The sequence below is a fragment of the Hyperolius riggenbachi genome, chromosome 5 (assembly GCF_040937935.1).
Source record: "Hyperolius riggenbachi isolate aHypRig1 chromosome 5, aHypRig1.pri, whole genome shotgun sequence".
NCBI classification, from domain to species: Eukaryota; Metazoa; Chordata; class Amphibia; order Anura; family Hyperoliidae; genus Hyperolius; species Hyperolius riggenbachi.
In genome coordinates, this window is record NC_090650.1 from 288,080,265 (window position 1) to 288,095,467 (window position 15,203).

The following is a 15,203-nucleotide window of genomic DNA, read 5'->3' on the forward strand; positions in this document are numbered from 1 at the left end:
TGGTACTGTAAACTGAGATATCAGCAGCCTCCCTGCACCTAGTGGTCTTAACCTCTGATAATGTGGAGTACATCTGTACAACAACTGTAAGATAACGGGGTTTCCCCTAAGCAAGGCTCCTCATTTATGCAATATTTAAATAAACATGCAAATAAGGAAATGTCCATCTTGCTATTGCTAATACTAGTTAGTAATAGTTGATATTTAAAATGTAAAACAAAAGGTAAAATAAATCATTTTGAAATGTGTTTATCTGTCTTCATGTTAAAAGGTTGCACATACACATTCTTGTTATTTATTTATTTATTTATTTATTATAGATCACTTTTAATATTGACATCCTTGTTTTGTAAAAAAAAAAAAGAAGAAGAAGCTATGTTTCAACAATTAGAAAGATTTGTGTTATAAGCTTGTGGTGTCAGCACTATCCTTTTGTTTAGTCCTACTTAGCTGCAGCATTAAAACAGCAGATGAGACACTTAAAATGTAAAATGCATCACACTGTGACAATGATAGTCAATTAATTACAACTTCATACAATGTTAAGCCCGATTACATAACACATTGCAAGGCTTTGCTTTAAATAAAAGTATTATAAATTACAGCTTAAACATTTCCAAGATACCCTTCATGCGTCTTCTCTTTTGATCAAGAGTACCTATTATGTTCTAGCAGTGGGTTGGAGCATGTGACTTAGTACATGTAAGCTAACTGAAGCAGATGCCAGCTACATTAAACTAGACAATGTACTTGCACTTTTAGCATTCTTGTGCTTTAAAACCTCATAACTGCACTAGAGCTGAGTTGGACAAGGCAATCATTTCATTTAGTCACACATGGGTGCAGTTTGTCGAAGGGGGTGTTTCCATTTTGCTTTTTATTTCCTTGGCATCGCTCTGCATGGAGTCGCAACCTATCTGGCATTTAAATACTTGCTTGTAGGCCTTACGGAAATTTTCAGACAGGAAAGCGTAAATGATTGGATTCACAGAGGAGTTGCTGTATGCAAGACAGTGGGCTGTGATTCTGAAGACGAATGACGCTTGAGTAAGTGGGAAGTTTCCAAATTCTGCCCACAGGTAGATCACATGATGAGGAAGCCATGATATCCCGAACACCACTACAACAACCAAAACCGTCTGAGCTGTCTGGGGAAAGAGACAAAAAAGGAACATTGAACACATTAATACATTAATATAAAATAACTCATTTAACAAGATAAAATCAATAATGCCATTAATCTACAACATTTAACAGTATTATTTAATCATGGGTATAAAATGCACCAGTAATCCCCAATAACCAATCAGAATAAAACTTTCATTATCCCACTAAAGGTGGCCTTACATCTGCTAATGTTGCAGCCAATTGACCATCCAATTAGATACAGTGGTTTGCAAAAGTATTCAGCCCCCTTGAAGTTTTCCACATTTTGTCATATTACTGCCACAAACATGAACCAATTTTATTTAAATTCCACATGAAAGACCAATACAAAGGGGTGTACACGTGAGAAGTGGAACAAAAATCATGCATGACTCCAAACATTTTTTACAAATAAATAACTGCAAAGTGGGGTGTGCGTAATTATTCAGCCCTCTTTGGTCTGAGTGCAGTTAGTTACCCATAGACATTGCCTGATGAGTGCTAATGACTAAATAGAGTGCACCTGTGTGTATTCTAATGTCAGTACAAATACAGCTGCTCTGTGACGCCTCAGAGGTTGTCTAAGAGAATATTGGGAGCAACAACACCATGAAGTCCAAAGAACACACCAGACAGGTCAGGGATAAAATTATTGAGAAATTTAAAGCAGGCTTAGGCTACAAAACGATTTCCAAAGCCTTGAACATCCCACGGAGCACTGTTCAAGCGATCATTCAGAAATGGAAGGAGTATGGCACAACTGTAAACCTACCAAGACAAGGCCGTCCACCTAAACTCACAGGCCGAACAAGCAGTGGCGTAGCTAAGGAGCTGTGGGCCCCGATGCAAATTTTACAATGGGGCCCCCCAAGCACTCTATACATAAGAATTGATACAGCGCACCAAAACCTGCCAATGGCAACTACAGTGTCATAGATGCAAGAAGGGGATGGGGAACAGTTTGATAATGATTACCACTATTCAAAGTATCTATAGAAGTGATTATTATGAGCACAGGACCAATAGAGAGCTAATACTGTAATTAAGGCAGGGCCCTTTGGAGCCCCTCTGACCCAAGGGCCCCGATGCGGTCGCAACCTCTGCAACCCCTATTGCTACGCCCCTGCGAACAAGGAGAGATCAGAAATCAGTCAAGAGGCCCATGGTGACTCTGGACGAGCTGTAGAGATCTACAACTCAAGGGGGGGGGGGGGGGAATCTGTCCATAGGACAACTATTAGTCGTGCACTGCACAAAGTTGGCCTTTATGGAAGAGTGGCAAGAAGAAAGCCATTGTTATCAGAAAAGCATAAGAAGTCCCGTTTGCATTTTGCCACAAGCCATGTGGGGGACACAGCAAACATGTGGAAAAAGGTGCTCTGGTCAGATGAGACCAAAATTGAACTTTTTGGCCAAAATGCAAAACACTATGTGTGGCGGAAAACTAACACTGCACATCACTCTGAACACACCATCCCCACTGTCAAATATGGTGGTGGCAGCATCATGCTCTGGGGGTGCTTCTCTTCAGCAGGGACAGGGAAGCTGGTCCGAGTTGATGGGAAGATGGATGGAGCCAAATACAGGGCAATCTTGGAAGAAAACCTCTTTGAGTCTGCAAAAGAGTTGAGACTGGGGCGGAGGTTCACCTTCCAGCAGGGCAACGACCCTAAACATAAAGCCAGGGAAACAATGGAATGGTTTAAAACAAAACATATCCATGTGTTAGAATGGCCCAGTCAAAGTCCAGATCTAAATCCAATAGAGAATCTGTGGCAAGATCGGAAAACTGCTGTTCACAAACGCTGTCCATCTAATCTGACTGAGCTGGAGCTGTTTTGCAATGAAGAATGGGCAAGGATTTCAGTCTCTAGATGTGCAAAGCAGATGGAGACATACCCTAAAAGATTGACAGCTGTAATTGCGGCAAAAGGTGGTTCTACAAAGTATTGACTCAGGGGGCTGAATAATTACGCACACCCCACTTTGAAGTTTTTGTTTTTTTAACTGTTTGGAATCATGTATGATTTTCGTTCCACTTCTCACGTGTACACTGCTTTGTATTGGTCTTTCACGTGGAATTCCAATAAAATTGATTGATTGTTTGTGGCAGTAATACGTCAAAATGTGGAAAACTTCAAGGGGGCCGAATACTTTTGCAAACCACTGTAACTATTATTGAACCAGATGAAAAAACAAGCATGTCCGATTGATGATTTGACTGATTTTGCTCTGAAATCGGTCTAATGTATCAGTCAGACATTCTGGAAAATCTTAGGCTGATGAAGTCGATCAGGTACACACCAGTATTGGCATGCAATATTGTAACAAGCTACAAATGTTAATGTGCCCCTCCGTGTCCTGGCATTAAAATACTTAACCTGTCTTTTGCTGCCACTAGGGTCCAGCCCTCTACCGCATTGGCGCCCCATGTGATTACCAGCATAAAGCATGTGGTGCGTGTGTGATGTCACACATGCGCCCAACATGTTATATGCCAGCAGCCTCCTATGGTGCCAATGCAAAAGCTGTAGTGTTAGCCACTATAGCGGCAGTGGACAGGTAAATTATTTTATTGTACAGGCACAGGGGGCACATTAACATTTGGGTGGATATTGACGGAGGTGGTGGGGCGGTGGATACGGCATCACAAGGCCGATTCCAGAACGATTGTATGTCGTAACTGATTTAGAATCGACCTACGGCGTATGGGCAGCCAACAGACCTCTCTCTGATCAGATTCAATCAGAGAAAGCTTAGCCTCTTAGTTGAGCTGCCCATACATTTCTAGATGTATGGTCATCTTTATACTAACATGCTGAAAGCACGTACATGGTTGATTTTTGATTGCCTGTAAATAACATTTTGTTGTCCTAATATAGTTAATTGCCTAGGAAAATTAGCTTTTAAATACATTTTCTTTTCCAAAACACATTGCTATAGTACAGAGTTTGTAGTGGGAACTTCAACCAATTTACTACCAAAAGGGAACTAAAAAAAGTATGGCTCTCCCACATTTACTGCCTGACCTCCAATTGAGCAGTACTCACTGCAGATTCAGTGCTAAAGCTACAGTGTAGCTTTAAATTGTTAGTGTACTTATACTTAAATGTTCATTCACATGAACAGCTGAGCACTCATTTTGTTCGGTGCTGAGCTACCAAGTGATAAAAAATGTTGTGTGCAATGTCTCTGATTGATGATGATATGTACAGTATTTGCCATAATCGTTTTTAGTTTGTTCTATTGTTTATATAATTGGACATATAAATAAAGATCAATTATTTATTTATTTAAATAGATAAATATAATGATCGATAATCTGGCAAAAAAATTGCCTGAAAAAAAAAAAGATTGCCACATTTTTGTTATCTACTTTTAGAAACCTGATTGCAATAAAAAAAGAGTTTAAAAAAAGTTAAAACAGGTTTTGTTCCCTGCTGACCAGAGCTTCAAAAAGTAGTTAGAATAGTACAAACTGTCCCTCAGAGGAGCTCACAATCTCCCTACCATAGTTACATGTCCATTGTAGTCTAGGGCCCATTTCAGGGGTAAGCCAGTTAACTTAGACCAACCCCATGTTTCCAAGATTGGATTAATCCATTCACAAGCTGCATAGATTTTCATCATAATTACCATAATTCTATAGTAAATCTCAATTATTTGCCCCTCAATCACAATCCTAATGTTGACCTTGGGAAATGAAGAACTTGTCAAAATATTCAGTCACCACCAGTATGCCATAATAGCTGGCACAGGAATGTAGCTTTAAAAAAGAAAAATTGTGGCAGTGTAAGAATTAAGGCTACATGTGACGGGTGTTATAAAAAATGCTTAAGGTATATTATCTTGGTAAAAGATACAAAACCTACCGTGAGCCAATTATATAAAAATTACAGACAGGTGTAGTCCACAATGTAAAACAGAAACTTCACACTGTTGCTAAAGCTATCCCACCTTAATGCATCAGGTTTACCAGAACATAGCAGTGTTTGTTAGTTAAGCTGTAAACTACAGGTGTTTTTTATTTACTCTAAGATGAACAAAATTAAAATGATTAGTCTCCAACAGCACAAGATGCAGCAAGATAAGTTTTCAAATGTTTCTTGTAAAGACAAACTACTATGAGTTGTACCCGTTATATTTGTCCTATAAGTCCCCTGGACATTTAACACATGCTGGGTTGCTTAATGAATACATTGACATTATGGGCTGGTTCACAAGGGCGTCTGCCCAGCTTTCAGCGGCGTCGCGTTTGGCAGTGCTGCGCCGACACGTTCAGGCTTTCAGCGGCTTTCCGTGGCTTTCAGTTGTGGTCTGCGTTTCTCTTCCCCATGGGTGGACATTACCTGCGGCGGTTAACCACCCCTGGATGCTACATGTAGCGTCCAGGGTCGCCTCGAACGCCATGGAAAATCAGGATCCGAACGCTGCGTTTGCATAAACGCTGGTAGAAGCCTGGTACAAACGCTGCCATTCACTTGAATGGGAACGTTTAACGCCAAGTCCTGAATGCTGGCGGTAAACGCGGGGCAGACGCCCGTGTGAACCAGCCCTATATCTTGTAGTAGCAAGAATTACATTGAAGCTGCTTGAGAAATCAACAAAAAAAAATCTCTGTCAATGTAGTTCTGGAGCAGTTATGGATGAGTTCTGACAATTACTGAATCAACTTTGGATGGGAATTTCTTATAGAAACTTTACAAAAGCATTTCAATGTAAGGACTGGCAGATCTCTCATCTTCCTTCAGCTCCATATGGCAACACTACTTGTACTGGCCAGATGATGACCCTGATTGAGTATAAATCACAGGAACTTTTAGAAAGTAATTACAAATATTTTTTTTCCCTCTAAGATATTTTACATTTGTTATATTTGATCTTTGCATTTAGCGGACCATAGAGTTTAGCTTTAATGACCCTCTCAACTTTTTTATACCTTGGTAGTCTCATTTTTCAACACATTGTAGCAACTTCATTTGAGAAAAAAAGTACATTCTAGCTTAGTTTGGCAGTTCTCCTCACATCAAAGCAGAATGTTGTTATTGAAGAAATATGAGAACAGGCTGATAAAGTAACTGAGAGAATGTCTAGAAGTGGGAACTTTCCACATTTATCTTCATGTTGAGATCTTGAGATCTGTAACTGACGCCATGTATGTTGTTTTACAGATGTTATAATGCACATGTACCACAACACACTTTATGTGAACAAGACCTTTTGCATTTACCTTTACTTTTCACTACCTAGGATTTATTTCTAAATATACATTTTTTCCACTCTACCAAACAGATGTCTGTACATTCCGCTCTAACTTAGGCCCTCAATTTCTGGAATCAGATGAGCCAGCTCATCCCTTTCAAATGGGATGTCCAACTCCTGCCCATCAATTAGCCACTGTATCCTTATCAGGTCATCATCACTGGGGACATACAAACGTATGAGACAAGGGGCTCGATTCACAAAGCGGTGATAACTCAGTTATCACGCCTAAAAGACTTTAGGTGTGATAAGCTTTGCACCGCTGAGTTAGCACCGATTTGTGCTCTTTATCGCACGCAAAGTCCCGTGCGCAAAGTTTTCCGCGCGCAATCGCGTAATTCCGCAAGCAGCGCCCATAGGGTTTAATGGGCGCATCGCGTGCAGTGCACCGTGCGCCGCACGTTTGCGCGTGCAATAGTTTGCGCGCGGGAATTTCGCGCGAGTTTCATTTTATCATGCCTAAACTGAGTTTAGGCGTGATAAGGGGCTTTTCACAGGCGTGCAAACACTTTGCACCGCTTTTTGAATCAGGCCCCATGAATTGTATGTGTAGTACATCTAAGACATTGATCATTAGTAGCAAAGAAAAAAGTCTCATATTGTTTTCCGGCACAGGAAGAGTTAAGAAACCTCAGTTATCTATGCAAAAGAGCTTCTCTGAGCTCTTCAACCTAACTGGGTCGAAGACAGTCCTGTTTTCTGAAGCACTTAAACAACTAAGAAACAGTGAGAGACAGCTTGCGATAAGGTTTTACTGCAGGAAAGTTTAAAGGGTCATTGGCTCTGCTCTGTTTTATAGTTTAAAATACAGAGTGTGGATTGTAAACTGCAAATATGACAGAATGATGCAATGTTACAAAAAAAGCTACATCATTAAAAAAAAAGAGAGAGACTATTTTCTTTGCTACTAATGTTCTATTTATTATCCAAACTACACATACAATTCATTATATCATATGTTTTTTTTTTTCACTTCAGGTTTGCTTTAAGCGGCAAGCCAATGCACCTTCCCACAGGACAGAACAGCTTGAAACATCTTTTTACATGTTGGGTTTTACAGAGCAGAAGTATAACTGATACGTAATTTATCCAGCCTACTGTACACTTTAGGCATTTTAATATGTTAGACATTTACTTAGATAAAAACAGTGAACTAACTGAACAATCTATAAATAAAATGATGAAAACTCCAACAGTAAACATTTTTTTCTTGATTAAGCCTGAAAGTAATCAGAGAACAGTGAATGGCCAACTAGCTTTTTACGGAGCATTCTGCACCTGTGCAGTTACAAGTAGGCGCAGAACGCTCCTGGCCCCAGAGAACAGTCAATGGCTTCCTAGCTTTTACTAAACGGTACAAAACTAGCGGTGGCACTGATCTGATCAGTATTTGATCAGACTGCTTCTGAAATCTGATAGAATATCTAGTGATACTCATCAATAATCCAGGTAAATAATTGCTGTCAGTGAGATTGTTTACCTGATTTTGTAGAAAGTGTACGGTGTGAGACTTTAGTCTTCATATACAGTATAAACTTACCAGAAAAAGAGTAATCCTAAAGTGTACCTAAGTTCAATGAAACACAAGAATGTATACTTAACACAAGGATTTATACTTACCTGGGGTTTCTCTAGGCCCTTGTAGTCCATGGGCCCCCTCAATGTCCAACTGGGTCCGTCCATTCTCCTGTAGTCAGCTTTGGTACTGCACATGCACAGCCCTGGCCAGGTACATTATGTGTCTGTCAGGGCCGAGCCTGGGCAGGTGCTGCGGGTGCAAGGCACCCAGGCGCCTGCCTCTGAGAGGCGCCGCCCGGCCGTCTCTCTCCCCCGCTCCCTACCTCCCTCCCTCTAGCCGCCGCCGCGTCAGACCTCGATCAGGCGGGCGGGCGCTAGGACCGGGCGCTAGCACGCCGCACTGATATGCGGAAGTGACATCACTTCCGCATATAGAGCGGAGTAGTCCGGCGCATTCTCACTGGTCGGGTCGCCAGCTGATTGAGGTCTGAAGCTGCTGCAAGGTGAGGGGGGAGCGGCAGCGGCGGGAGGGTTGGGTGCGCTCCTGTCACTCACTACCTAAACGGGGACCCTATACCCCCTGGCTACATATACTGGTCACATATACCCCCTGGCTATATATACTGATCACATATACCCCCTGGCTATATATACTGGGCACATATTACCCACTGGCTACATATCCTGGGCACATATACCCCCTGGCTACATATCCTGGGCACATATTACCCCCTGGCTACATATCCTGGGCACATATTACCCCCTGGCTACATATCCTGGGCACATAATACCCCCTGGCTACATATCCTGGGCACATAATACCCCCTGGCTACATATCCTGGGCACATATACCCCCTGGCTACATATACTGGTCACATATACCCCCTGGCTACATTTACTGATCACATATACCCCCTGGCTACATATCCTGGGCACATATTACCCCCTGGCTACATATCCTGGGCACATATTACCCCCTGGCTACATATCCTGGGCACATATTACCCCCTGGCTACATATCCTGGGCACATATTACCCCCTGGCTACATATCCTGGGCACATATTACCCCCTGGCTACATATCCTGGGCACATATTACCCCCTGGCTACATATCCTGGGCACATATTACCCCCTGGCTACATATCCTGGGCACATATTACCCCCTGGCTACATATCCTGGGCACATATTACCCCCTGGCTACATATCCTGGGCACATATTACCCCCTGGCTACATATCCTGGGCACATATTACCCCCTGGCTACATATCCTGGGCACATATTACCCCCTGGCTACATATCCTGGGCACAAATACCCCCTGGCTACATATCCTGGGCACAGATTACCCCCTGGCTACATATCCTGGGCACATATACCCCCTGGCTACATATCCTGGGCACATATACCCCCTGGCTACATATCCTGGGCACATATACCCCCTGGCTACATATCCTGGGCACATATACCCCCTGGCTACATATCCTGGGCACATATTACCCCCTGGCTACATATCCTGGGCACAAATACCCCCTGGCTACATATCCTGGGCACATATACCCCCTGGCTACATATCCTGGGCACATATACCCCCTGGCTACATATCCTGGGCACATATACCCCCTGGCTACATATCCTGGGCACATATTACCCCCTGGCTACATATCCTGGGCACATATTACCCCCTGGCTACATATCCTGGGCACAAATACCCCCTGGCTACATATCCTGGGCACATAAACCCCCTGGCTACATATCCTGGGCACATATACCCCCTGGCTACATATCCTGGGCACATATACCCCCTGGCTACATATCCTGGGCACATATACCCCCTGGCTACATATCCTGGGCACATATACCCCCTAGCTACATATCCTGGGCACATATACCCCCTGGCTACATATCCTGGGCACATATACCCCCTGGCTACATATCCTGGGCACATATACCCCCTGGCTACATATCCTGGGCACATATACCCCCTGGCTACATATCCTGGGCACATATACCCCCTGGCCACATATCCTGGGCACATATACCCCCAGGCCACATATCCTGGGCACATATACCCCCTGGCCACATATCCTGGGCACATATACCCCCTGGCCACATATCCTGGGCACATATAACCCCTGGCCACATATCCTGGGCACATATACCCCCTGGCCACATATCCTGGGCACATATACCCCCTGGCCACATATCCTGGGCACATATACCCCCTGGCTACATATCCTGGGCACACATACCCCCTGGCTACATATCCTGGGCACATATACCCCCTGGCTACATATCCTGGGCACATATTACCCCCTGGCTACATATCCTGGGCACATATTACCCCCTGGCTACATATCCTGGGCACAAATACCCCCTGGCTACATATTCTGGGCACATATACCCCCTGGCTACATATCCTGGGCACATATACCCCCTGGCTACATATCCTGGGCACATATACCCCCTGGCTACATATCCTGGGCACATATACCCCCTGGCTACATATCCTGGGCACATATACCCCCTGGCTACATATCCTGGGCACATATACCCCCTGGCTACATATCCTGGGCACATATACCCCCTGGCTACATATCCTGGGCACATATTACCCCCTGGCTACATATCCTGGGCACATATTACCCCCTGGCTACATATCCTGGGCACAAATACCCCCTGGCTACATATCCTGGGCACATAAACCCCCTGGCTACATATCCTGGGCACATATACCCCCTGGCTACATATCCTGGGCACATATACCCCCTGGCTACATATCCTGGGCACATATACCCCCTGGCTACATATCCTGGGCACATATACCCCCTGGCTACATATCCTGGGCACATATACCCCCTGGCTACATATCCTGGGCACATATACCCCTTGGCTACATATCCTGGGCACATATACCCCCTGGCTACATATCCTGGGCACATATACCCCCTGGCTACATATCCTGGGCACATATACCCCCTGGCTACATATCCTGGGCACATATACCCCCTGGCTACATATCCTGGGCACATATACCCCCTGGCTACATATCCTGGGCACATATACCCCCTGGCTACATATCCTGGGCACATATACCCCCTGCCTACATATACTGGGGACATATATCCCTGGCTATATATTCTGGGGACACTGGCTGTTTGTCATTATGTGCATTTACTGGTGAAAATCTGTCTTATTATGTGCATTTGCTGGTGAAAATCTGTCTTATTATGTGCATTTGCTGGTGAAAAGCTGTCTTATTATGTGCATTTGCTGGTGAAAAGCTGTCTTATTATGTGCATTTGCTCGTGAAAAGCTGTCTTATTATGTGCATTTGCTGGTGAAAAGCTGTCTTATTGTGTGCATTTTCTGGTGAAAAGCTGTCTTATTATGTGCATTTACTGGTGAAAAGCAGTCTCTTGTTATGTGCATTTGCTGGTGAAAAGCAGTCTCTTGTTATGTGCATTTACTGGTGAAAAGCAGTCTCTTGTTATGTGCATTTACTGGTGAAAAGCTGTCTTATTATGTGCATTTGCTGGTGAAAAGCAGTCTCTTGTTATGTGCATTTACTGGTGAAAAGCAGTCTCTTGGTATGTGCATTTACTGGTGAAAAGCAGTCTCTTGTTATGTGCATTTACTGGTGAAATGCTGTCTCTTGTTATGTGCATTTACTGGTGAAAAGCTGTCTTATTATGTGCATTTGCTGGTGAAAAGCAGTCTCTTGTTATGTGCATTTACTGGTGAAAAGCAGTCTCTTGTTATGTGCATTTACTGGTGAAAAGCAGTCTCTTGTTATGTGCATTTACTGGTGAAAAGCAGTCTCTTGTTATGTGCATTTACTGGTGAAAAGCAGTCTCTTGTTATGTGCATTTACTGGTGAAAAGCAGTCTCTTGTTATGTGCATTTACTGGTGAAAAGCAGTCTCTTGTTATGTGCATTTACTGGTGAAAAGCGGTCTCTTGTTATGTGCATTTACATGGGGAAAAGCTGTCTCTTATGTGCATTTAGTGGGGTATTTTGTCAGTAAAAATAATCTTTTGTCAGTAAATTTTTAGGTATTTGTCAGTAAAAAAATTACGTGAAAGGTTGGCAACACTGGCAGGCTGTGTGGCGCAACGGGAAAGATACAGGCAGCCCACCTTGGGCTTGGCAGGGGGGAGGAGCTGACATCAGCGAGCGAGAGTAGGGTGGCCGCAGGCAGCCATAAATACGCAGTGTGTGACTGCGTCGCACTCGCAGAGCCTCTCAGCCTGAGTCAGTCCAGAGACTAGCAGACTCGCAGGAAGCCAAAGCCAGCCAGGAGCAAGCCCATGGAAGGGGGGTAGGAATGGGGTATCACATGCATGCGTAAAGAGGTGGAAGGTGTGGGTGTGATTAGGCAGGACATGGGTGTGGTTATGTGGTTGGGCGTGGTTAATTTAACCACTCCCATAGGCGCCAGAGAAAATCTTGCACCCAGGTGCCAGGCACCCCAGGCTCACCCCTGGTGTCTGTGCAGTTACAAGCCTAGAAAGCCCCTGGCCATGGGAGCATTACCAAGGAGGCGCATGGCCAGGGCTGTGCATGCACCATAGGCTCGACTTCTGGAGCTGACTGAGTGAGAATAAATGGGAGTGGATGCACACACTACACACAAAGGAAAGCCACAGACTACAGGGGGGTGTAGGAAGCCCTAGGTAAGTATTAATCATTGTGTTTAATTAATCTCAAATTTACTTAAAGTAACTGTTATATTTATATTGTAGCCCCTTTTCTGTTTAAAAAGTATGGCATGAAGACAATCTTTCTACTTTCAAGTGAAGACTACCAATCCAGAAATCAGTCTAATTTTTTTTCACAACATCTGTCCAGGAAATGTACTGCTAATACGCTACGACTGAGTAGTTGAAAAAGGCGCAGGTAGAATTCTGTCTAAAAGAGCGCCCACTATACAGTAATAGCAGGCACAGGGGCCACCCGCTATACAAACCACCCACAATTTGTAGCCCCAGTTCACATCCCCTGTACCAGCTATCATAGCAGACGCCCTTTCAAACTGGAAAGGTTTTAAGGGGATTTTAAGGTTAGGTGCAGGAGGGGGGTGGAAGGTTAAGGTTAGCTGTCCACTGGGCGGGTTAAAAGTTAGGCACCACGAGCGGGGTTAAGAGTTAGGCACCATGGGGAGGGGGGGATAACTCTTAGGCAAGATTCTGTGTGAGAGTAGGGAGAAGTTAGGTCATAGTAAAATATCGGTAAATGTTATCAATATTTTACTATTTGAATGAAGTAGTAGACTATCAGTAAATGTATATAATAAATAAATAATAATATAAATGTAAAGGTAATATTCTACTACCACTATCATGCACCACTTTAAACAGGCACCTTTTTCAATTGTATGCCGCTTCCATGAGTGCGATACAGAGCCCTACTAATTATGCTGTTTAAATGGTAGCCAGCAGAGTGTTTACATTACATTTTACTTTATGCCAGATCTTCGTATTTAAGAATTGTGTAAGCAACACAGGCATAATATAAAAATATGCAAGATCCCAATAAAATTGATCAAACTTTGGGGAAAAGTACTGCATTCTAAATATTTATTACACTTGTATTAAAAGGACCTAAAGAAGAAAAATGCAAAAGAAAACGTATAAAAAAATGTCCCCTTCTCTAGTTGATAAAACATTAATGCTTAAAATAAATAAATAAAGAACACTGCTAATGAAGCAAAACTTTTCCAGCTTTAGGAGAGAAAAATTACTAAATTGAGGCCTCACATAAGAGTAAATTTACACTTAATCAGTTGGTATGCATAAGTGTGCGTTAGTATGCGGTAGTGCGCGTTGGTACACGTTTTTTCTTAGCAGTGCATTGGGAAGAAGATTTCAGTTAAAACGCGTTAAGTGTAAAAGGTGCCATCGAAAAACGTGGGCATTACTTTGAAAATCAGTTTTCTTTCAGTTATAGCTGAGAGCAACTGATTAAGTGTAAAAGGGGCCAAAAGGGAGCAGGCCATGAGCCCAAAAGTCACTACTCTGGTGTTGGGCCTTGTGTGTAAACATGTTCCTTTAAATAAGAGTTCTGAGGTGAAAGGGAGTTGGATGTTACATCCCAGTTATTTATAGTATAGTGTTATATGATAGTTACATTTATTCTGTAAGGGTGAGATGAAGATCACCACATTCTAGGCAGTGATTATGTGATATAAGATTAATGGGGTAAATGATGGTGAAGTATTTTTAGAGACATGAGATCTTGCAATGAGCAAGTTCTATTGGTTAAAAAAAAAAAAACAAAACCCTACAGTCTGATTACAATTTCTGAGGGGGATACAGATATTTAATGGATTGCACACATTGAGCCTCTCTACTAAGCCAGGTAGTTAGTATACCCGTATATACTCGCAAGCAAGCCGACCCGCATGTAAGCCGACCCCCCCACTTTTACCCCAAAAAACAGGAAAAAATGATTGACCCTCATATAAGCCGGGGGTAGGAAACGCTGGCCGCGTGATCCCCCCAGTATGTCCCAGTATAGCTAGTATAGTGCCCAGTATGGGTAGGTAGTGCCTCAGTAAAGCTAGTATAGTGCCCAGTATAGCTAGTATAGTGCCCAGTATAGGTAGGTAGTGCTCAGTATAGCTAGTAAAATGCCCCAGTATAGCTAGTATAGTGCTCAGTATAGCTAGTATAGTGCTCAGTATAGCTAGTATAGTGCTCAGTATAGCTAGTGAAGTGCCCCAGTTTAGCTAGTATAGTGCTCAGTATAGCCAGTATAGTGCTCAGTATAGCCAGTATAGTGCTCAGTATAGCCAGTATAGTGCTCAGTATAGCCAGTATAGTGCTCAGTATAGCCAGTATAGTGCTCAGTATAGCTAGTGAAGTGCCCCAGTTTAGCTAGTATAGTGCTCAGTATAGCTAGTATAGTGCTCAGTATAGCTAGTATAGTGCCCCATTATAGCTAGTATAGTGCCCCATTATAGCTAGTATAGTGCCCCATTATAGCTAGTATAGTGCCCCATTATAGCTAGTATAGTGCCCCATTATAGCTAGTATAGTGCCCCAGTATAGCTTGTATAGTGCCCCAGTATAGTCAGTATAGTGCCCCAGTATAGTCAGTATAGTGCCCCAGTATAGCTTGTATAGTGCCCCAGTATAGCTTGTATAGTGCCCCAGTATAGCGCCCCATATAGCTAGCATAGTGCCCCAGTATGGGTAGGTGGGTGGGTGAGTAGGTGCTGTCCCTCCCCGCTCCACCCGCGGCCGCTGCTGCTATTACCTTAGGCGGCGCCGCTTCCTC

General features: G+C 43.3%; 1 protein-coding gene across 1 annotated transcript in view; it reads right to left on the minus strand.

Annotated features, from left to right (window-relative positions):
* Window positions 1-170: 170 nt before the first annotated feature.
* The window catches only part of GALR1 (galanin receptor 1), a 354,796-nt gene continuing 339,763 nt past the window's right edge, over window positions 171-15,203 (minus strand). The window contains exon 3 of the mRNA XM_068237051.1: window positions 171-1,148. Within this exon, the coding sequence (XP_068093152.1) occupies window positions 831-1,148 (318 nt within the window). The 3' untranslated portion in view covers window positions 171-830. The remainder of the gene's footprint in view (window positions 1,149-15,203) is intronic.